This window comes from Rhineura floridana, chromosome 15 (assembly GCF_030035675.1).
Source record: "Rhineura floridana isolate rRhiFlo1 chromosome 15, rRhiFlo1.hap2, whole genome shotgun sequence".
Taxonomy (NCBI): Eukaryota; Metazoa; Chordata; class Lepidosauria; order Squamata; family Rhineuridae; genus Rhineura; species Rhineura floridana.
In genome coordinates, this window is record NC_084494.1 from 13,045,930 (window position 1) to 13,070,141 (window position 24,212).

Consider the following 24,212-nt stretch of genomic DNA (forward strand, 5'->3'; position numbering starts at 1 on the left):
TCTGTGAGGCATAACGTACGTAACTTATGCTGCTCAGTAGTCTGCCTAAATTTAATATGAGGAATTTGGCTGCCTGTTTTGATGAAGTTTGTTCTGATTCAAAATAAACTTATGTTAATTATAGAATCAGCACTTATGTCTGCTGCCTCAAACAGCCTTGTGAAAATGAGTAACTGGACTAGTTGGGCCATTGGCCTGAGCCAGCAGGCTCATTTTCTTAACTGAAAGGGAAACAAATTGAGGTGTGTGCAAACAAAGCATTCCCTAGAAAGCAAGATTTTATGGCTACAATAATCTAGCTTCTCCCCCTTTTCCATAATACCAGCCTGATGACAAGTTCAGAACTCAAGTTTGCTCACTGGCTGCATACAGTATGTACATCTAAGCATCTAAGCTAATACATCTAAGCACATAACATCTCCCAAACAATTCTGGGAACCATAAGGTTGCTAGAAATTAATTAATTAATTAATTAAATTTATATCCCACCCTCCCAGTAGGAACCCAGGATTGCAAACAAAAGCACTAAAAACACTTTAAAACATCATAAAAAAAGACTTTAAAATATATTAAAACAAAAACGTCCTTAAAAACACATTAAAACATCTTTAAAAACATTTTTAAAAAAGCTTTAAAAACATCTTAAAAAGCAATTCCAGACTGGGATAAGGTCTCTGCTTAAAAGGCTTGTTGAAAGAGGAAGGTTGTCAGGTGCAGAAAAGATATCAGAGATGGCACCTGTCTAATATTTAAGGGGAGGCAATTCCAAAGGGTAGGTGCCACTACACTAAAGGTCTGTCTCCTATATTCTGTGGAACGGACCTCCTGATAAGATGGTATCTGCAGGCGGCTTTCACCCGCAGAGCGTAGTGATCTGCTGGGTATATAAAGGGTAAGATGGTCTTTCAGGTATCCTGGTCCCAAGCTGTATAGGGCTTTGTACACCAAAACTAGAACCTTGAACTTAGCCTGGTAGCTAATAGGTAGCCAGTGCAATTCTTTGAGCAGCAGGGTGACATGTTGGCGATAACCTTGCCACAGTGAGCAGTCTCGCCACTGCATTTTGCACCAGCTATAGCTTCTGGACCAACCTCAAGGGCAGCCCCACATAGAAATTATTATTATGGGGGTCAACTACAGTTACCACGATTCTTTGAGAAATACAATGTGCTATAAATGTATGGTCATCAGCAGTCACCCTTTTGTGACAATTTGGCCTAATGAAGTTTGTTATGTCATCATGACTTCAAGTAGATTATGACTTATGGTGACCCTATGAATCAGTGACCTCCAATAGCATGTCATGAACCTGTTCAGATCTTTTAAGTTCACGTCATAGAATCATACAATAGTAGAGTTGGAAGGGGCCTATAAGGCCATCAAACCCAACCCCCTGCTCAATGCAGGAATCCACATTTAAGCATTCCCGATGGCCTTGACCCCTCCTGGGGATTGCCAACCCATTGCCCACGGGTGCCAGGGCCCCCACAAAGGCCTTCTGGCATGCCCAGCAGGTAGCCCAGAATCTAAGTGATCATTAAAAAAAAAGGTTTCTAGCCCTCCTGGAGTTATAGAGCAAAATGTGAAGGCAACCTTTTAAGTGATTTACGTTAAATGAGCCAGCTTGGCTGCTCCTGCTGGTCAGTATTATCCAATAAGTGAAGTCAGAACTGTGACTGGTGAGTTATTTGGACACCAGGCAACAGGAATCTTGAGGTCCTAAAGAGCTGCTGTTTTGCCCTCCCTTTTAGTGCACTTCTCCTGCTTCTGCGTTTTTTTTTTAGTCCTTGGAATCTCCATAGTTCATCCTTCCTTTTCCCCAGCAACCAGGATGCAACTTTCGTATGATTGGTTCACCTGAGGTCAGGAAGTATCTAGAAATTTCCTGGAAATACTACTACACAGTAAGTGTGGGTGAATGTTAAAGAATACCTCCCCAAAAGACAAATATGAAAACTTTGCTAAGATTAGGATTAGCACTGGGGAAAAAACAGGGTTCTTGCATTTTTAAGAGCTGTACAGCAGGCAGAAATTCAAGAGGCCAAGCCTTCTGGTATGGAAATATGTTTATAGAAAAAGCTTCTCTGTGCCGTCTAATTTGTTATGCCATAGCCCCGTGGCAACCATTTAGTTAGTGGTGCCCCTAGCGTGCTCTCAACATTTGAAACATGCCCTCTGGTCCAGAAAGGTTGGTGCCCCCTGACCCCATCTAGTTAGCATAGCTAGGGAGAGCCAATCAGGATGGGTCTGTCTCCTTGATGCATCTGAGAGGAAATTGGTAGAAACTTGGTACATGCTTCAAGGAAGTGGAGGATCTAGCAGAGAAATATCAATTCTACACTTTTGTAAACCACACTTAGGTTGAAGTTTACTGATAATCAATCAAAAATTATCTAATTACTAATTTATTAACATAATTTTATTAGCTTTCTTCTAAAAGCAATAATGTATGTCAGGGAAAGAATTATGAGTCCTAAGAAGGGATTTCAATGACACACAACAACACATTTATGCTATGTAAGTTGCATTGCTGCACGTAAAACACATTTCAATTAACATTTCATCACATTTTCTTTAATGCTTACAAACTCAGAGAATAAAGTTAAAACTAAACTTTCTTCTCAGTTTACCAAATGAGAAAGCAAAACCATCAATACAATAAAAGGTCATTAACTTATTCTCTATTTTCTTGGAGATCTACAACTGAAGATTAGGGGGAAAATAGAGAAATTCTGAATTATCTTGCATGCCATATTTCTGGTTGTTTTACTCATTGTAAAATGTCATTTTAAAAACTGTTGCCAGATAATGAAACTTTGGAAAATTATCTTTAAAACATGTAATCTATGAAAATGAAATATGAGCCTGTAGATCGACGTTTTCATGGAATTACTCTTGTACGGGCATAGAAGTAAAGATTTGTGGTGTAGTATGTATGTACAGTGACTACAAATGCAGCCCTGCTCTTTAAATCCATTAATATGCATGTTTGTGCAGGGCACATTTGGCACAAGCATGTCAAATGGCCGTCTGCTGTTGCATCCAGGCCGCTTCTTAGAAAGTGTAGATCCAGCAGGCAATCACAGAACACAAGCTTTTCATCTTCACACAGGCAAAAAGCATTTTCTTCCAAGAAAAGGGATTCTGTGCATGCTCAGAGACTGGGCCTTTTGTGCCATAATGGTGACTACCATGGAGTCAGCTATATTTGCTATGTGGAGATGGATATGTGATCTGCCACTATACTAGGAAGAAATGGAGTCTTCCAGAAAGCAGAAGTTTCCAGTTAGCATAATAATCTGAAAGCCTATTTTAACTACTTGATTTGATCAATACCAAACTAATTGGTCTAATGGCAACCCTAGATAGCTGGTATAGCACAGTGGGAAGGATAGCCTGGCTGGGAGTCCAGAGTTTATGAGTTCAAATCCCCGCTCCTGTCTCCTGGGTATCAAGGGCCAGCTAAAGATCACCCCCACAGGGAGTGGCTCAGGGGTTACGTACCCTGCCACCTGTGCAGCCATGGGCAAGCTGCATAGTCCCAAGGAGCCCAGTTGCCCCCCAGCTGGCAGTTGCAGACAAGGAAGGGGCTGGCTTGTGCAGCTGTGGCAAGCTGAGCAGGCCCTAGCCAGCTGGGGAGGACTAGCCGCAGAGGGAGGCAATGGTAAATCCCCTCAGAATACCTCTTACTATGAACACCATATTCATAGAGTTGCCATAAGTTGGGATTGACTTGAAGGCATTTCCATTTTCCAATGGCAACCCTATACAAGCACCTATACCAAGCTATTCCAATTTGAGCAATCTTCTGGTACCCGTTGGAAAGGTTCATCGTTAGTAATTCTTGGTAAATTCATCATTAGTAAATCTTGACCAACCCACCCTATTGTCCGTTCTTATGAGATAAGCTGGTGTCTACTTGAAATTTTCTCCCTTTCAACCAAAAAATGGTAGCTGTTCCAAACACTTTCAAAAATTTAAGACTGCAATAAAGAATCACCGGATCTTTTTTTATTACAGCATGTTTGCTAAATTTACAGCAGAGAATAAGCTGGGTCTTCCTTGATGTTTTAAAGTAGTACACAGTATTTTAAAAAGAACATATAAAAATACCCTTTTAGAAGCCTCTATAAGAAAGGAAATACAAAGTTTATTTCCACAACTTTCCTCTGACCAGAGCTGCACAGCAATGCTACCATTTTACACTTTGTTTTAAACTATACATCAGGGAAAAGTCTACAAGATTAAAGAAACGCAGATATAAATGATTGCATAGCAGAACATTAACTTTTAACATTAAATGAAAGTTAAGAAATACTATCAAATATACAAAGATTCTAGAACCACCTCTTAGACACATTCCACAGCCAGAATGTTAAAAGCCAGCTTTACACCGAATGGCCTGTTAAAACAAGTAAAATTAAGAGTAGTTTTCTATAGAAGCAAAATAGTTCATCAACATTCAGTTATCCTACTAAACAGAAGTAGAGGGCCTTTTAAGTGTTTGATACTGGCTTTCACATGTCAACAGAAAAGCTATGGTTTGTAATACAACATAGAACTCTCTGCAGAGAATACTTTGAAATTATGCCATGGCAATTTATATTCCATTTTGATACTTTGTTACAACAAATCAGACGTTAAGGATGCAGCGCTTCTTCATACAGTGTGAACACACTTAAGATGTGCTATCTTGCAACTGGAGCACAATGTATAATCATAATCAGCCCCTGGAGAAACAGAGACTTTCTTGACCTACTATGATGTAGGTTCTGACATGTAAACTCAGTTATAATTATTAGGGATAGGTGACTAGAAATTGGTATTTATGGATACACAAGCTACCCATGAATTCATTGGCATAAATTAATTCTTACATATTGTACACATTAATCTGAGATGTTTTATTTGCACTTATACAGCAAGTAACCCTAAGCAATTCTGAGGTCAGCTGTTCACTAGAAACACCAAACTGGAGACAGATGTACACACATTTACCTAATTATTTAACTGAATATATTTTAGGGGTTAACATAGTTGCCAGAAAAAAGCACCTGGAATTGTGACAAAAGCCACAACAGGCTCTCCTGGTTTGATTTCTCCCCTTTTTGTTACACTGCCAGAACCATCACTTCCGTTGGTATCAATGAGAACCTCAGTACCATCTTTCACAGTGCCCCAGGAAAGAGCCACTTTGGCACCACCAGTCACAGCAAATGCAAATCCCCTCCTCAAACTTGAAAGTATCAATTTCTATTTCACAGCAGTCACTATACAACTGCCCAGTTTTCCAGCTGTACTGCAGGTATTATTAGAGAAATTAAATATACATGGAATACTTATTGTTTGTGGATGAGATCATTAGGACAAGCTGTAAACTATGGTCATAATCAAGGTACCATTGATATTTGAAGCATAAAAATGCAAGTCTTTTACAAAAATATACATAGAAACACCACAAGAACCTCAGTAGCTGCCCGTGACATTTAACAAAGTGGACTCTCTTGTATAAGATTCTCAATATTGTGTTTTAATAGTAGTAACTGTCTGCTACCAGGATAACTGAAAAAGTTATTTTAAGCAATGTTGCAACATCATAACTCAACTGTGTAACTGGATGGTACATGCCTAAAAAACAAGGTACAATGTTAGTGGCCACTGGACTTGGGACTAGCCCATGACCTGGATCTGGATTTTGATCTAGATCTAGAATGCGATCTCGACTGAGATTTGGATCTAGCTGGTTCTTTTTTCCTTGATTCTTTTTCATATCTTGAGCTGGACTTATATTGTGTCTTAGAATCCGTTTTAGAGGTGCCTCTAGATTTAGTGCGAGATGCAGATCTAGAACGTGATTTAGCCTTCATTTCTTTTTTGGGTGGTGACTTAGATCGTGATCTTGAATTGGACTTTGACCTTGAAAAAGATCTGTTACGCTGTTTGAACCTATCAGAAAGAGGAAGATAATACATTTGAATATGGACAAGTTGCTAGGAGTTGGGTATCTCACATCAAAATAGCTTACTCTTGCAGGCACAGACTGTTTTCTGATTTTGAATTTGTTATATAAAATAATGTTTACCTATCATTATCTGAACGACTTCTGCTACGTCGACGTCTTCCAGCAGGTCTACTGCTAAAAAGGTACATCAGAAAAAGTAAACAGTGGCATATACCTTTAAAAATTATTCACACACCCCCAACTAAGTTATGTTTCTTGAGAGTTGCCTTTCTTTTTCATTTTTCTTCAGTGATGCACAGACTTTCTGATGGTCCATGCAAGGTACAACAACTTCCATGCATGTTATTACAAAGGTGACTTGATACCTAGAGGTGTCAAACAGTCAATACGATCTCTCTTCTCCATTACATGGCAGCATAGGTCAATCCAAGTACAACACTTACTTTCTAGGACTATAGGATCTGCGATAGCTGTAGTCAAAAGAACGGCTTCTTGACCTCCTCCTTTCATAACTGCGGCTTCTAGAACGCCTGTATCTGTCATAGTCGTCATAACGGGAAGAGCTGTACACATTTCTTCCTTCCTTGGCTTTCATTTGGTTTGGTGCTGCAGAAAAAATTGAAAAACTTTTTAAATATTACATTTATTAACAGTTACTACAATAAAAATTCTCAGCGGGTGTCTGTAAATTCTGAAAAAGCAATACCGTCCAATCATTAGGTAAAGGACTCCTGAAATAATTGCTCACCATCAATGGGTTTTCATCCATGAAATGGAACAATTTAAAAATAGACCATGCTCTCACTTCAGGATTCAGCTCAAGGCAGTTTGGCAGGCTGTGCCCAATGTCTAGAACTGCATGTACAACAGTAATTACTGGACACAAAAATTTAACCTCCATCAGTGAAGCATTCTGAGACAAAGATAGTCTTGCCACTGATCAACAGCAGATGCAAGGAACCTGGAGCCTTCCAGATATTCTTGGACTACAACTCACATAATCTCTGATTATTCGCCAAGCTAGCTAGGTCCGATGGGAGCTACAATCCAACAACACCCAGAGGACCACAGGTTCCCCATCCCTGATCAACACCAAAATTTCTGTCCACAGTACTCTCAGTGGTGTCCCACATTCTTGTATGCATGCTCAAGTAAAAGATGTGTGGATGATTATATGACAGTGTTTTCTTGCTGAAATACAAATGCACACTCTAGAAGTTATTCACAGAAAAATATGCAAATTCATTTGCCATTGTTACTCTGCATCCAGGGTTCTAGTTATGATCTGCACACTAGATATGAACTAGTTATGACCTGACAAAACTGGAACGTAAAGAAGGGAGAACTGGATTGTATCCAACTTAGTACCTAAGTTTGTCATGTCCATTAATTTCAATGGATCTACTCACAGTATGACTAACATTGGATATCAACCACTTTCTTTGTTTCCAAGATTTTCTCCCTGTCCCCAACCACACAGGTTACAACCTTACATACAATGCTAAATTCATACCTGATTTTGTGGTTGCATGACAAGCCTGGCAACACATTTCGTATACATAGTCTTGAGTATTAAGTTTCAACTATTACATTATACAGGTATGAAGACTGTGCACATACTTTTCCGATCTCCTTGAGCAAACTGGATTTCTATTTGGCGGCCACAAATCCACTTCCGGTCCAAATTATGAAGGGCATCTTCAGCATCACGGACATCTTCAAATGTGCTAGATGTTAAGGTACTTGAGAATTTGAGGTATTTATAGCTACACAGTTAGCAAGCTTTGGCTTTCCCATAATGTCATCACACACCCATGCTTACCAATTTGTCCTCATTTTTTGGCATGTTCTATGGCATAACAAAAATTAGCTGACATTAACAATGTCTGTTTGAGACAAAAGGCAAATTTCAGTTAAAAATGTATTCTATGGTATCTATACTGATATTTTAAAAATGGTTTCTCTCTGAAATTTTGCTTTGCTTCCTTTAAGTACATATTTTAAAAGATGTTAAAATGTTGCTCTTTGGTGATGAAACTAGTACTAGATGTTTCTGAGATTCTTCCACTACTAGTTTAAAAGTATGAAATTATATCAAGTTTTATGATAAAATGTACTAACTCTCATTCTGCGTACCTCTGTGGCCTAAACAAATTAAATGTCCCATATACGAACTCCAAAGCAGAAACCAAATTTCACCCCATTACAGGTATAATCTCAAATCAGGATAATTGCATTTAATTGAGAACCATAATTTCAAAAGATACTATCAATATTATGCAAATTATTACAGGGCCCATAGCTAGACTAAACCAGAAAAATTGATTGGTTAATCACTTACACAAGCAGCAAGAGGACAGCTCTTATTCTGTAGGATACATCAGGTATGGCTCCTTTTATCTTGGCCACCAGTCAACTCCATCTTGACCTTTAACTCTTTAAGTGCTTGTCAGAAGGACTTGTCATGAGATGCTTGGTCAAAAATGACAGATGGCTTTATCTTTATACTTTGAAAAACAACCTTTTCCCCCATTTGCAGATAAAGCGAAGCTTTGTCTCCCATTATGGCTTGTCCTTCTTCCAGCTTTTTCTTTATCTTTTCTTTTCCCAAACTTTCCCTTCTCTTCAAGCCTGATCCTTAAGAGGTCTTTGGCTTGTCTACTTGCCTTAATTCTTGAACTCTACTCTAAAGGTTCTTTCATGCTTTCTCTTTGGGGTCGCCATTACTGTACAGCTTTACACTCTGAGGCAACAACAGAGGACAGTAAATTAGGGGACAATAATCAGAGCAAGACTTTTCACCTCATTTTATACAAATCTGCTTTTGATCAAATTATTCCAGTTTCCATGAAGTTAAACAATAAAATATCAGCCACATTTTGCTAAGCACAAGAACAAGTTTTTCAATGCCACTAATATTAAACTGCAATGATATACTTTGAGGCAACTGCAAAGGTCATTTCAATATTAAAAGCATAAGTCCGTATATGAAGCTTGCAATAATAAAGCACATTTTACTGCAAATAGTTTACATTTAATATGGAAATTTATAAGATATTTATCTGTGGGGGAAATGGAACACACCACAATGACATTATATACAACACAGAAGAAAACAGCTTTTTCATTTAGGGTTGTTACCTCATACACAAACGTGAATTTCAAACTTCCAACACCCCTCACTAATCAGCCATCTGAAGAAAGGATATTGAACGTAAGCAAATCCTCTTGGACGGCGAGTGTAGAAATCCAGAGGTACATAAACGTCAACTATCGGACCATAGCGACCAAATTCACGACGCAAGTCTTCAGACCTGAAACAGAACACTTAACATTTGTATATCTTCACTGATTAAAATAGAAGCTAGTTGGAATAAAAAGCCTACATAAACACACACTGGCGCACAATTGACAAGCCACTATTTGGAACTAAGGGCTGAATCCAATGTTGTGCACGTGGTGTTCCAATCACACAACAGAACTTCCCCTTCCATCCTCACGCAATCTCTAAAATCTGTTCTGGAGGGTCCCCAACCTTGATGAGCAGATTTTGAGGGTATGCAGAGGACTGCAGGGGGAATTTCTGTTGTGCCAGTGGAATGACAACACTGGACACATCCTTTAGGGTTATATCCAACTAAGTTATACACAGAGTAGACCCACAGCAATTAACAGATCTAAGTTAGATCATGTCCATTTATATGAATGGATTTACTCCTAGTAGGATTAATATTGGATACAACCCTTAAACTACAATACAATTCCATGCTAACTTTCTAGGGAACATATCTCACTAAACACAATGGGACTTGGTTCAGAATAAATGTGAGTAGGACTCAGCTATAAGATCCCCCCCCAGCATTTTCTGGTAACAATCCAATCCCAAATAATTATGTGGAAATTGTTTTGATACAAATGTGTTTAGAAAGAGAAATGTTTTTCATGCTTAAAAATGTAAACTATGCTAATCCCTTAAGGCTTTCAGGAATTATTACAGAATAATAATGGACATATAAAGGTAAAGAAGAACCCCCCCTATCTCAAGTGGAACTGCTGAGTATAAAATACTTTCAATTACGATAAGGATTACTGAAATAATCTCTGAAGCGCTCTAAATAAAAGAGCACTACATAAATGTTAAGATAAAACTTTTATAAGTTAATTACACCAATTCCACTTTTCCTTCACAATGCAATTTGCATCTTCCATCCTTTAGAAACAAATGTTTAGAAAAGAAAGGTGACTGAATTCACAGCAGAAATCCAACCTCTCTTCATTGCTACATAACTCCTTTAGGTGAAATTGTATTTGAGCACCAAGTTTATCAGAATGCCATTTTGCAAGTAACAAAATAATTAAATTTTTTAGAAGGAAATGCAACTCAAAGGATGGTTTCCCCTAACTGTTCAACGTTTTATGCAGGCTTCAGCTTCAAATAATTACATAAGGAAAAAGTAAGTTTCCCACAAACTGAGTAGACTCAAAGTATTAATGTGGAGGTGGAAAACGTTCAGTAGAACAAAGCAGAATTCAGACAAAGAGCGATTAATGCACTAAATGGGGAAAATACACCTGCATGTGGGAAAATTCTATGCAAAATATTCGCTGAACCTTACATTCTATAAATTTAGGCACACACCATCTTAATGTTAATTTCAATGAACTCTGCAATAACTTCGTAAGTATTTTCTCCATTACCATGTCAGGCCTAAATTACGCATTGATAATATTTCTCTTGTTGGAGTGCCACCATCAGCTGTTTCATGACAGCTCATGATGCAATTTTGTACTAACACTAACACACACACACGAGCATATGTAGTGTGGTATATTTTCCCGCAATGAGTATAACAGTCAGGCAGTCGCTATGCATACACAGTTCAATCATAACACATTTTCCTACACTGATTATATTAATTTCCAATGAGGAAACAAATATATATATATTCAGTAATTGGAAGGCCAACTGCTTCAAAAAAATGACCTGGACTATACTTATAAAGGTGTAATACCTCTGGTGCAAACAAATTCAGAGAAAGAGATTGAGGGAGGAATATAACTATTCTAGGTTTCAAGTAATTTCTAGATGCTTTGCAGCCACACAGTTCAACCACATGGGATGGGGGTGGAGATGGCTAGCAAAACAGAAAAGAGCCATCTACTTAAGCGGATTGAAAAGTAACAAAAAAGGAGTTGACGATTTGGATTGTGGAAGAGAAATAGTTAAAAAAAGAGATCAAATCGCCTAATGAAGATAAATTCAAAATAGAAACTGGATGGTGGCATGGTGGGAAAACAAAGGAAGGCAGAGGACGCTCTGGAATCTGATGAAAGCGTGCAGGTGAACACAAGAGAAGAAAAGGCAGAGGCAGGAGTTGAGGGGCCTGACGAAAGTAATAAAAACAACACTTAATGCTTATTGTTGTAACCATACAATGGTCTTTTGACAGCCTTGCAAGATTAACCAAATATGGTGTTTTCTTTTAATTTATTTGTCAACTGCTCTGGGATTAGGTCACCTTTGGCTCCAAAAGGGAAAATTTACAAAAAAAACTCAGTGTACAGAAGCAGCCTGATCCCGTACATGTTTATTCCGAAGTTAAATGGCGCTGACTTCCAGGGAAGCGTGCGCAGCATGGCAGCACCACCACACCTCGCTAATAGTTAAGTATCACTTAATGTTATAACACCAGTTTTGTGTTTTGTAAAACAGCTATAGCAGATATTGTTCGTTATATTACCCACTGTCTTCTATACAAAGATCCTCCTGAGAGATCTCTGAGCTTAATTGTAGGAAAAATTTTGTTACACCAAGTGAACTTGTGTGGTTTTTATTATAGGACAAGGAAAATTATATCTTAATGCGCGTTTCCTTATTTGCGCCAGTAGCCAGGAAATTAAGAGCTTATTTTGTGTCTCAACTTTGAATGATCTATGTTTTTAATTTGCTAAACAAATATAACGATTACGAATGAAGGACCACTGAACGAAGCAGGATTTGGTACTTCTTGAGAAAAATACTGAACCGACGGTGTAAACTACGGGCAGCCTGCAGGGGACGGGCGGAGAGACCATTAAAAAAAACAACCGGGTGCAAACAAATGGCGGGAAGGCGACCCTTTAAGGCCTGCGCCGCCCACTCTCTTCCCGGCCTACGTTGAGGCCTAGCGATCCTGGTCAAAGCCTATGGTGGGAAGGGGGGGAGAAAAGAGACGAAGGGGGTTCCTGTCGCGTGCGTGCTCTATCTTCGCGCCGGCGCCATAAGGCCCAGCGCGGCGGCGGTTTCTACCATTCCCTCTCCTTCCCCCCCTCCTCACTTACACACACCTGGTGTCGTCAGCCACGTTCCTCACGAAGAGCGAAGTGTTCGGTGGCCGCAGGTAGCGAGACATGACGGTCCTGGAGGCGAGTGACTCCCAAGAGAAAGAGGCGAAGGCGAGGTCGGCAAAGCGACCCTCCGGAGGAACAGACACGCAGAAAAGCGCCTCAGCCCAACCGCCTTCCGGTGAACTCTCGCGAGACTTGACACGCGGGCGGCAAGACAACGCGGGCTCACAATAGGAGCTGCGGATGCGCATGCGCCAAAGTATCTTCGCCGGCGATCCAGCAAAAGCTGAGGCTTTTGTGCGCAGGCGCTGAAGGCTCTCGTGTCCTCTCTTTCTTCCCATCTCCCGCTATGCTTTTAGCGGCCTCGTCGTTTCTTTTTCATCCGCGGCGCTGTGTACGTATGTGCGTCTGTCGCAGTGGTCGCGAGTCTCTTTGTCGTACTTTTTGGGCCGGCTGGGAAGGTTGTTTTTGGCAACAGGCTAGGCTTTTATCCTCTTGGGCACATCCAAGGAGGATATAGAGAGAGCCAGAGCAAGCTTGGGTGAAGTTCTGTTTGTTGCTTTCAAAACTAACTAACTAACTAACTAACTAACTATATATATGTATATATATATATATATATATATATATGCTGATCTCCTTGTTAATCCAAATCCCACTCCTGGAAGGTTTTACATGCTGCCTAAAATCCACAAACCCAACAATCCTGGTCACCCAATTGTCTCAGGTAACAACACAGCTACTGAAAGGATTTCTCTGTACATTGACTTAAATTTACAAAACGTGCAAAACCTCCCATCGTATATCAAAGACACCAAGGACTTGCTTAAAATTGAGTCTTTAAACAAGCAGTATCAATTCCACAACAATACTATACTAGCTACTTTACACCAATATACCACATAATGGTGGGATTCAGGCTTTAAATGAGTTCCTTAACACCAGAGATATGAACAATCCTCCAACAGAGGTTCTCACAACTTTAGCTACGCTAGTCCTGACTTGTAACAACTTTACATTCAATGGAGAACACTACTTGCAACTACAAGGCACAGCTATGGGGACTCGCATGTCTCCATCATACGCAAATCTCTTTATGGGTAAACTGGAACAGGAGATCCTCAAAAAGGCCATCAACAAACCACTTATATGGTGGCGATACATTGACGCCATCTTTATGGTGTGGACGAATGGTAAAGAGAGTTTGGAACAATTTAAAAATTACATCAACTCTATCCATCACTCTGTTAAGTTTACATTTAATAGTACAAATGACAACCCGCACATCCCTTTTCTGGATGTCCTTCTTACCACTGAAAACAACAAAATAGCCACTGATCTCTACAGCAAACCCACTGATGCCCACACCTATTTAAACTGGAAATCCTGCCATCCTAGGCATATAAAGAAGAACATTGTGTATAGCTTAGCTCTGAGAATCAAACTTATTTGCAACACTGAAGATAAATACCAGAGAAGGATCAGTGAACTCAAAGAACACCTTCTTTGAAGATATTCTCCACATATTATGAATTGCAACATCCACCGAGCCTCCATTCTGTCCAGAGAAAACCACCTCCATCATACTGAGGTGTCAAAGAGCAGAGAGCAACGGATTCCATTTGTGGTAGATTTCCATCCAGCATCTCCTAACTATCACCGAGCAATCAAGGAGAGCTACCCATTGCTGGCAAACTGAACATCACCAGAGCCATCAGCAAGCCTCCTGTTATAGCATTTCGCCAACCTCCTAATTTGCGTAGACTGTTGGTGAGAGCTGTGCTTAAGCCACTTATCACCAATCCAGGGTCTCATCCTTGTCACTCCAAACGCTGTATCACCTGTGTGTACCTCAGGGAGACAGCCACTTTTATATGCATTAGGACAGGCAGGACATATTACATCAAACAGAACATCACCTGCAGGTCCTGCAATATAGTTTACATCATCGAGTGCAAAAGACCAGGATGTCATATCCAATACGTAGGAAAGACCACAACTGACCTACTCACGCTCTTCAGGAACCACAAGTCGGCAATTATGACAAAAAAAAGTGGAGCAACCAGTTGCAAAGCATTTTAACATTGAGGGTCACAGCCTGTTGGACTTTTCCATTACAGCGATAGAGATGCCAGCAGATCCAGCAGCATTGACCAAAAGGGAGAACTTTTGGATTTACTCTCTGGACACATTGGCACCACATGGCCTGAACCTGGAGTATAAACAGCTTCTGCAAATGAAGCCCCTCTGAGCATTCCATCCTCAAAGCTCTATAACTGCCACCTTGGTAGCAGCATTTGTATGTTAGCAGCTGATGAAGGCGGAAGCTGAAACGTTTTGTTAATATAATAAAAACCTCTGGTTAATCACAATTACGTTCATATATATATATATATATATATAATGTGTGTAATATATATATATATAATGTGTGTAATATATATCTTTATATATTATGTAATAAATAATATATATATAATTTATGTAATAATAATAATAATAATAATAATAATAATAATAATAAATTTAATTTTTGTGTCGCCTATCTGGCCGAAGCCACTCTAGGCGACGTACACATTAAAATGCAGTAAAATACAATATAATACAAAATAAAATACAATGCAGTCAACACTAATGTAGCAGTATAAAACCATGTAGGGCAATCAATAACAATTATAAAACAATCACAGAAAAATTAGCCCACCCCGGAGATCCCAAAGGCCTGTCCAAAGAGCCAAGTTTTCAAGGCTCGGCAAAATGTATCCAGGGAAGGGGCATAGCGAAGATCGAACGGGAGGGAGTTCCAGAGAGTGGGGGCCGCCACTGAAAATGCCCTCTCTCTAGTCCCCACCAACCTAGCTGTTTTTGTTGGTGGGACTGAGAGAAGGCCCTGCGTGGCTGATCTAGTCGGGCGGCTTAATTGGTGGTACTGGAGGTGCTCCTTCAGGTAAACTGGACCGAAACCGTATAGGGATTTAAAGGTTAATACCAACACCTTGAATTGGGCCCGGAAAACAACTGGAAGCCAGTGTAGATGAAATAACACTGGCGTGATGTGATCACAGCGGTGGCTGTTTGTAAGCAAAAGAGCCGCCGCATTCTGCACCAGTTGTAATTTCCGGACCATTTTCAAGGGTAACCCCACGTAGAGCGCATTGCAGTAGTCTAATCGAGAGGTGACCAGGGCATGTACCACCAGTGGGAGCTGATGGATAGGGAGGTAGGGTTGCAGCCTCTGTATGAGGTGTAGTTGATACCAAGCTGCCTGGCTCACTGCCGAAATCTGAGCCTCCATGGACAGCTTGGAATCAAGAACAACCCCGAGGCTACGGACCTGATCCTTCAGGGGTAGACTCACCCCATTAAGCTTCAGGTCAACAACACCCAACCTTCCCCTGTCACCCACAAGTAGCACCTCGGTCTTATCAGGATTGAGCTTCAGCCTGTTCCTTCCCATCCACCCACTCACGGATTCCAGGCACTTGGACAAGGTCTCCCCAGCCGACTCCGGTGAGGATTTAAAAGAGAGATAGAGCTGCGTGTCATCAGCATATTGGTGACACCGCAGCCCAAAACTCCTGATGATAGCTCCCAGTGGTTTTATATAGATGTTAAATAGCATGGGAGAGAGGATAGAACCCTGTGGCACTCCACAAGTGAGGGGCCAAGGGTCTGAAACCTCATCCCCCAATGCTACCTGTTGATGCCTGTCAGAGAGAAAGGAACGGAACCACTGTAAAACAGTGCCTCCTATTCCCAATCCTTCCAAGCGATCTAACAAGATACCGTGGTCGACGGTATCAAAAGCCGCTGAGAGATCCAGGAGGACAAGAAAGGTGGATTCCCCCCTGTCTAATGCCCTCCTCATATCATCCACCAGAGCGACCAAGGCTGTTTCAGTACTATGTCCAGTCCTGAAACCCGATTGGTATGGATCCAAATAATCCGTTTCATCCAAGTGTGCTTGTTAAGCCTTGTTAAGTTGTAAGTCTTTACGTTAAAAAAGATGGCGACCTTCAGACGTTCACTTTTAACATGCTCATAAACAGCCTGTGGGAAGGTGTTTTCAAACACTGACAGGGGTCACTGCATATGCTCAGAAGCACTCAACCTGATCCAAACACCTAGGATTTTTTTAACCCTCTAAACACTATCTGAGCCAGTGTGGTTTAGTGGTCAAAGTGTTGGACTACGACCTGGGAGACCAGGGTTAGAATTCTGACACAGCCATGAAGCTCACAGGGTTATCTTGGGCCAATCACTGCCTCTCAGAGGAAGGCAATGGTAAACCTTCTGTGAATATCGCTTACCATGAAAACCGTATTCATATGGTCGCTGTAAGTCGGAATCAACTTGAAGGCAGTCCATTTCCATTTTCAAGCACTTTCTGGTAAAGCTTGCAGCCCGAGGACAATTAATACAATAATATCCTAGGGAAGTGTATTAATAGGCTTGTGAGAAAGGAGAGTTCAGAGTTGTATGACGCACACAATAGGAACATGGAATGTGAGAAGCATGAACCAGGGAAAGTTAGAAATTGTCAAGAAAGAAATTGAATGTATTGTTACAATACGTGGTGTTATGACGTGCTGTTGGGAACCTGAGTGTGTGAACCTGCCACCCACATGTCCTATGAAATACACCTCCTTGAGAGGAGGGGGATCTTTTGCTAGGGATAAAAACAAGCACTTTGCCCTGAAATATGACAAAATGGTGCGTATATAACCCCAAAATGCAGGTCCAAACCAGACTAAAGCAAAGCCTTTTATTGAGAGAAAGAGAAGAATAGCATTACAAAATTACTTGAGTGCATGGCAGCATTAATCATTAATATCCTACCCATTCATAACTTTAAACTAAAGATATCAAAGAACCCTATTGCTATAAGGAGTGACAGGTAGGAGAGATTACTTATCCGGAGTGTGCTGTTGAATACAGCTGAAGTGATGTGGAAGAGCTCTGGCCCCAAACCAGGAAGGAATCTCTTGGTCTCAAGGTTTGCACCGAGACCCAGACTCTCTCCCTGGTTCTGTCCCTGCCGTCCCTCGATGCGTTCTTGAGAGCGTGGCTACAAGTGTTGGAGCTCAGATCACCATTTCCCCCCTTTCCCCCCCTAGATTCAAGCCTCTTTTTAAAAAGACTTTTTCTCTCTCCCCCTCCTGCCAAGGTCTGGGCATGAGGTGATTTTGTGTGTGCGTGTGTGTGCACGTGTGCATGCTTCTTGGTGACCCTGAAAAAATCCAGGCTATTTTCTAATGCTTGCTTGAGCAATGGGATTATTCTGCTAGACGTAAAGGAAGTCTGCCAAGGAAGAAGATAACACTTATTTCAGTTTCTCTTGGTTCATTTTGTTTCTCACCAGCTGCCCTTGTCCTTGGCACAATACCTCAGGAAAGCATAACCAGCCATACAAGGTGTGGGGGTAGGAGTTATAGTTCAGCAGACTTCTAAGCCTTGCACCTCGTAACAGTGGTGTGAGTGAATTAAAATGGTCAGGAATGGGACATTTTCAGTCAGGCAACTACAAAGTATTTTATGCTGGAAATGAGAAATTAAGAAGAAACGGGGGTGAGAGGTCATGTAGCAAAAACAATTAAAAGCTATAACACAAGGTCTGACCAAGTTATATCAATGAGATTTAATGGGAAACCTATTAATATAACCATCATCCAAGTCTACGCTCCAACGGCAAATGCAGAAGAAGAGGAATTGGAGAGATTTTACACAGAAGTACAGGAAGAAATTGACAAGCTGTGCTGATAATCATGGGGGACTGGAATGCAAAAGTAGGGAACAGAGAAGAACTAGGAACTGTGGGAAAATGGGTTTAGGAGACAGAAATGAAGCAGGAGAAAGACTTATCGAATTCTGTGAAGCCAATAATTTGTTTCTTGCAAACACATTTTTTGAGCAACCGAAAAGACAACTGTACACGTGGACATCACCAAATGGTCAATATAGGAATCAAATTGATTATATAATTGGTAGCAGAAAATGGAGAAGTTCCATACTTTCTGCAAAAATGACCAGGCGCAGACTGCGGTAGAGATCATGAACTGGTCATATCTAAAATCAGAGTAAAGCTAAAGAAGAAGAACAAAGCAATCGTAATGCCAAAATACAATTTAAATAACATCCCAAAAGAATATAAAGATCAAATAAGAACAGCTTTGAGGCTTTAAACCAGAAGAACTATGGAGTGAAGTCAGAGACATTATCAGGGGAGAATGCAAAAAGACAATACCTCTAATTAAAAAGAGAGTAAGACCTCAATGGATGACTGAAGAAACTCTTAAAATGATTAAAGAGAGAAGGAAAACAAAAGCAAAAGGAGATAGATATGTGGTTAGTGTCATGGCCCCGTCAGAGGACTCCTCAGATGAGGATGACTCGGGAGTAACAGCAGCAGACCCAGGAGCAGCAGGAGACACGGAGGAGCCTCCTGAGAATCCAGCTCCTTCTGCCCCTCAGCTGCAGAGCACCCCAGGGACAGCAGAGGCCCTGCAGCCAGACACAGACAGTGAACAAGATACTCCCCCCTCACCTGCAGAACGTAGACAGCAGAAGGTCAGGCAGAAGAGAGGCAGGCCTGTCTCCTTAAGGCCCAAACGCAGAGGGCTCACACCTGCTGTCCATCCTGCTCTTTATAAGGCACACCTTGGCTGCAGCTTGTTGCTGACTGCAATGTCAGGCGTGGCTTTGTGTAGACCTAGTTTCCCTGCAGCATCTCTTTGACTGACCTCCTTGGCAATTGATCCCGGACCGCCACTGGCCTCGCTTCTGGACTTCTGACTCGGCAAGTACGCTTCGGATAGGCCTGGCAGATTTACAACCTGACTGCTGGCTAAGGACTTTCCTTCCCTGCCAGAGACCCAGGAATTTCCAGCCCCCCCTGACACTGCTGATGCAGTGTGGAGCTGACAGTTAGAACCCTGAATGAAACAACACAGCAACTAGTAGGTAGGGACAAAGAGAACTATTGCAATAGTTATTGTATAGAAATAGTAGAGGACAACAAAAAGGGTAGAACAAGAGCCCTATTCCAAAAGATTAGAGAAATTACAGGGAAATTTAAACCACGAGTAGGGATGTTGAATAATCAACAGGGGAACACACTGACTGACCAAGACGAAATGAAGATGGAAGCAATACACTGAAGAACTCTATAAAAGAGATGCAAGGATGACAGATGCATTCATGGAGGAACCGTATGATGAACCAGAAATTTTAGAATGTGAAGTGAAAGCAGCTCTTAAAATACCAGGAACAGATGGCATAACAATAGAGTTGCTACAAGCTACTGAGACTGAATCTGTCCAAATGTTGGCAAAAAGTTGTCAAAAAATATGGAAAATGAAACAATGGCCCACAGACTGGAAACGTTCAATATACATCCCAATTCCAAAGAAAGGGGATCCCAGGGAATAAAGTAATTATCGAACTATTGCCTTAATATCCCATGCAAGTAAAATAATGCTCAAGATTCTATAACAAAGACTTTTACCATATATGGAGCGAGAAATGCCAGACATCCAAGCTGGATTTAGAAAGGGAAGAGGCACCAGAGATCATATCGCAAATATATGTTGGATAATGGAACGGACCAAGGAATTTCAGAAGGAAATCACCCTGTGCTTTATAGATTACAGCAAAGCCTTTGGTTGTGTAAGATCATGAAAAACTATGGAATGCTTTAAGATAAATGGGGGTGCCAGAGCACCTGATTGTCCTGATGCGCAGCCTATACTCTGGAGAAGAGGCTAGTGTAAGGACAGAAGATGGAGAAACCGATTGGTTCCCCATCGGAAAGGGTGTGAGATGGGTGTATTTTATCACCCTACTTGTTTAATTTATACACAGAACATATACGGAAAGCGGGATTGGACCAAGATGAAGGAGGTGTGAATACTGGGGGGAGAAATATCAATAATTTAAGATATGCAGACGATACCATACTCTTAGCAGAAGCCAGTACTGTAATGATTTGAAACGAATGCTGATGAAAGTTAAAGAGGAAAGCACAAAAGCAGGACTACAGCTGAATGTCAAGAAAAGTAATGACAACAGAAGAGTTATGTAACTTTAAAGTTGACAACGAGGAGATTGAACTTTTCAAGGATTATCAATACCTTGGCAAAGTCATTAACTAAAATGGAGACAATAGTCAAGAAATCAGAAGAAGGCTACGACTGGGGAGGGCAACTACAAGAGAACTAGCAAAGGTCCTGAAATGCAAAGATGTATCACTGAACACTAAAGTCAGGATCATTCAGACCATGGTATTGCTGCCCTGGGCTCCTGCTGGGAGGAAGGGTGGGATATAAATCAATCAATCAATCAATTAATTAATATTCCTGATCTCTACGTATGGATGTGGAAGTTAGAAAAAAGCGGATAAGAGAAAAATAAACTCATTTGAAATGTGGTGATGGAGGAGAGCTTTGCTCATACCACGGACTGCGAAAAATAGAACAAATAAATTAACAAATTAAATGTGCCTTCAAGTTGATCACGACTTAAGCTACCCTATGAATCAGCAACCTCCAATAGCATCTGTCATGAACCACCATGTTAAGATCTTGTAAGTTCAGGTCTGTAGCTTCCTTTATGGAATCAATCCATTTCTTGTTTGGCTTTCCTCTTTTTCTACTCCGTTCTGTTTTTCCTAGCATTATTGTCTTTTCTAGTGAATCATGACTTTTCATTATTTGTCCAAAGTATGATAACCTCAGTTTCATCATGTTAGCTTCTAGTGATAGTTCTGGTTTAATATGCTCTAACACCCAGTTTCGCAGTCTATTTGATGAGTTGATTTTTCTCTTATCCACTTTTTTCACTGTCCAAGTTTCACATCCATGCATAGAGATCAGGAATACCATGGACTGAATGATCCTAACGTTAGTGTTCAGTGATACCTTTTGGTACAACAATCAGGTTTATTAAATAGTGCTTCAGATGCTGCAGTAGAAGTTATAACCCCCACCCTCAAACATATACGTACACAAAGTTTCTAGTCACTGTTTGCTGGGGCTGTTTTGGATTTCTAGCAAAAGATGTCTCACACGCAAAACGTTTCAGCAAAGATAACTTGTTGGATCCCAACCCCCACCTCAACTACCAACTCAAAGCCAGAACTTAGTTGAGTGCCTGGTTATGTCCCATTCACTTTCTTCCAGATATGCTGTGTTTTTACTCATTCAACAATGTAGACATCCCATATCAAACTGGGAGCCAGGGAATGTGTGTACCTCTAGTCTCTCTTTGGAATCTGAAGTAACCACTCATCTGGAATTATAAGGAAGATTTTCCAATTGGAGGTTGTTAACTCCCAGACAAGCTCGGCCCAAGGTTGGATATATAATCTTCTTGCTAATCTCTTTCTCTGATTCACTTACCCTGTGTTAAAGTACCAGTATATAACATGATTTGAAGTTAGATAAGAGAATTGTATAGTTGGACATGATACCATTCTATTAAAAAGGAATTTCTGTTATTTTTCCTGAATACATTTTGGTACATCTAAAAATTTGATCAAACACTGTTGACCTTGGAAGTTGATGTTTAGGCCATTGATCTGTCAACATGCACACTATCTCCAAGTTCATGGTATATATCATCTAGCTGTTTTACCTGTGCGCAACATTTCTTGCATCTATAAAACATGACCTCTGCAGGGTTGGGGGATGACATCAATTGTCATCAGCACAGACTTCAGTTCTCCATTTTCAAGTGGCCACCCTCTATCTTCAGGAGTATCTTGAAATGACAGAAATTGGTATACCAGCTTGCTTCCACACCATCCTCTTTTCCAATGTGATGCATCTTGTGTTGGAGCCTAATTTTCCAAGGCATCTAGCCTTAAAAATATACTTTCTAAAATTCTAGCTTTAATTAGAAATATTCTCAACAATCACAACCAGAGCTTGGAAGTAACTAGTTACAAAAAAACTAATTACTTGTAATTCATTACTTTTTGAGGATCTAGTGGGTAATTTCTTTACATTTTGATTGTAATAGGAGTAATTTTATTACTTTTGAGGAGTAATTGTAATGTTTCCAGCATTACTTTTTGGTATTACTTGGGGGGGGGTGGAAGCAGGGGAAGTCTTTTGCTCCTCTGATTTGTGGATGAAAATCACGTGACTCAAACTGGGCTTCTGTGCAGCATCCTTCTTCCCTCTTGCTTTGTGGGTGGGTAGGAGATGACAAGGGAGGAGGTGGAGAGCTAGACAGAGGTGGAGTGGAGAAAACAACTGTTTGAAAAAATGGATGGTGGTGGTGAAGAATGGGAGGAGAGAAAGAAGCTGGAGGGCCTTTGGGACTATCGGGATGGGCTAATTATATACTTAATGCCCGTTGCTATGTACTACATTTGCTGCTATTTTGTCATTGTTGATTATTTGTATTTATTGTATTTACTGTATTATTGTATTTTATTGAATTTAATATGTACGCCGCCTAGAGTGGCTTCGGCCAGATAGGCGGCCTAAAAATCAAAAAAATTAAAAATTAAATTAAATTAACATGGATAAAGGAGGAGGCAGCAGCAGAAGAGATAAAGAAGTGTGGAGGTGAAAGATGACAATGTATGTGTGTGTGTGTGTGTGTGTGCGACTGTGCGTGAGTGAGAATACTGTGTTTGCACTTGGCACACCAAGCGGCCTCCGCCACCCTCCCTGGCTAATTTGCTGCATTTGCAGTGTTTTAACTTTTTTGCATCTCGGGGGAGGGATGTTTGTGTGGGTGGATATCCCTTAGTTGGTGGCAGGGCAGTGTCTGGGAGGTGGTTAAGTGAGAGAGATTATGCTTGCTGGCTGAGTGTATGTGTGTGTGGGGGTTGCACTTGGTTTGACGTGCAAAGATCAGAGTAGTGGCCTCTGCCTCCCTTCCCAGCAGAGAGACCACCATTGCTATCTTATGGATTAAAAGAATTATTCTACTACTTCTGTGTGTGTGTTTATTTTTAATGTTGTTCTGGTGACTTAGGTGTGTAGCAGCCAAGGCCAGCACCTTGCAGGCACTCTAGTTTTTTAAAAAGTAACTTAAGTGTAATTGTAGTGATTACTTTTGAGTAACAGTAATCAATTCAGAACAATTGTAATTGTATTGGTAATTTCTTTCTTTTTGGGTCCATGTAACAGTAATTTATTCCTTTTAAAATGTAATCTTCCAAGCTCTGATCATAACACTATCACCTTCTGCTTTTCAGCTCTTAGGCCAACAAAATGAGTGGTATAAAGTAGTTCCAGATCTGAACTGGAGATGGCAGCAGAGTCCACCTTTGTTGTCCTTCTCTGTTTAGAAGGGCTCATCGTTTCACCCTTCTTTCAACAGGATGCTATTCTAGGGGCCTGTTCAGATGCCGGTATAATCTGGATCTGGTGCTTTTTGCAGATCCTTTTAATTTGGACTGTTTGAATGAAGTTTTTGCCAACGTGATTACATTCAGATGCTTTTGCCTTTAACTCCAGATTAAATGGATGAGACAAAAACCCAAAATTGCCTTTAATATCCGCACTTGCTTCGGTGCGCTTCTACTGTGTATTACCTTTTAAGTGCCTTTTTTTGGCTGCAGTTTCTTCGTCATTAGATCCTCCCTTTTCTCCGCCCCTTTAGCTGTCTCTGGGCGTCATTTTGTTTCCTGCCGTTGACGAAGCAACTTCCGGTCGCTCTTTCTCCCGCTTACTCCACAAGGATAGCAGGGAAGAGCTGGAGCTCATAAAATTCCTTCCTGGCCACTTCACAAAGACAAATCTATCTTTTTGGAGCCGGCTCATGCTCTCTGTGTTTGGCTGGCGGCGCTCCTCGCCTGGCTGCGGAGCTGTGGTTTTGATGCTGTTGTTTACGTCTAGCCTGGCATATGTGTGTGCGAGAGAGTGTGAGAAAGTGTGTGTGTGGACCTCTTCTGCCTTGTCGCACCCCT

The 24,212-nt window shown here is 40.8% G+C and overlaps 1 protein-coding gene across 3 annotated transcripts; it reads right to left on the minus strand.

The window, feature by feature from the left end:
* Positions 1-3,989: 3,989 nt before the first annotated feature.
* Positions 3,990-12,507, minus strand: SRSF10 (serine and arginine rich splicing factor 10). 3 transcript variants are annotated; one of them, XM_061596869.1, is made up of 6 exons: positions 12,290-12,506; positions 9,170-9,276; positions 7,583-7,684; positions 6,406-6,568; positions 6,083-6,136; positions 3,990-5,946 (listed from the first exon to the last, which is right to left on the minus strand). In XM_061596869.1, the coding sequence occupies exons 1-6, from the start codon at positions 12,352-12,354 to the stop codon at positions 5,649-5,651; spliced, it is 789 nt and encodes a 262-aa protein (XP_061452853.1). In that variant the 5' UTR covers positions 12,355-12,506; the 3' UTR covers positions 3,990-5,648. The 3 variants fall into 3 exon arrangements, with proteins under 3 accessions (XP_061452853.1, XP_061452852.1, XP_061452854.1); XM_061596868.1 differs by having other exon boundaries at positions 12,284-12,506; XM_061596870.1 differs by lacking the exon at positions 6,083-6,136 and having other exon boundaries at positions 12,284-12,507.
* Between the last annotated feature and the right edge of the window lie 11,705 nt (positions 12,508-24,212).

What these genes read in the sequence shown, in the direction of transcription:
- SRSF10 (XM_061596868.1), bottom strand. Translation starts at nt 12,354, where the DNA reads ATGTCTCGCTACCTGCGGCCACCGAACACTTCGCTCTTCGTGAGGAAC. An exon ending in GCTGACGACACCAGGTGTGT is followed by an intron (nt 9,277 to 12,283) that starts GTAAGTGAGGAG and finishes GTTCTGTTTCAG; the next exon opens with GTCTGAAGACTTGCGTCGTG. An exon ending in TGCTCAAGGAGATCGGAAAA is followed by an intron (nt 6,569 to 7,582) that starts GTATGTGCACAG and finishes TTTTTTCTGCAG; the next exon opens with CACCAAACCAAATGAAAGCC.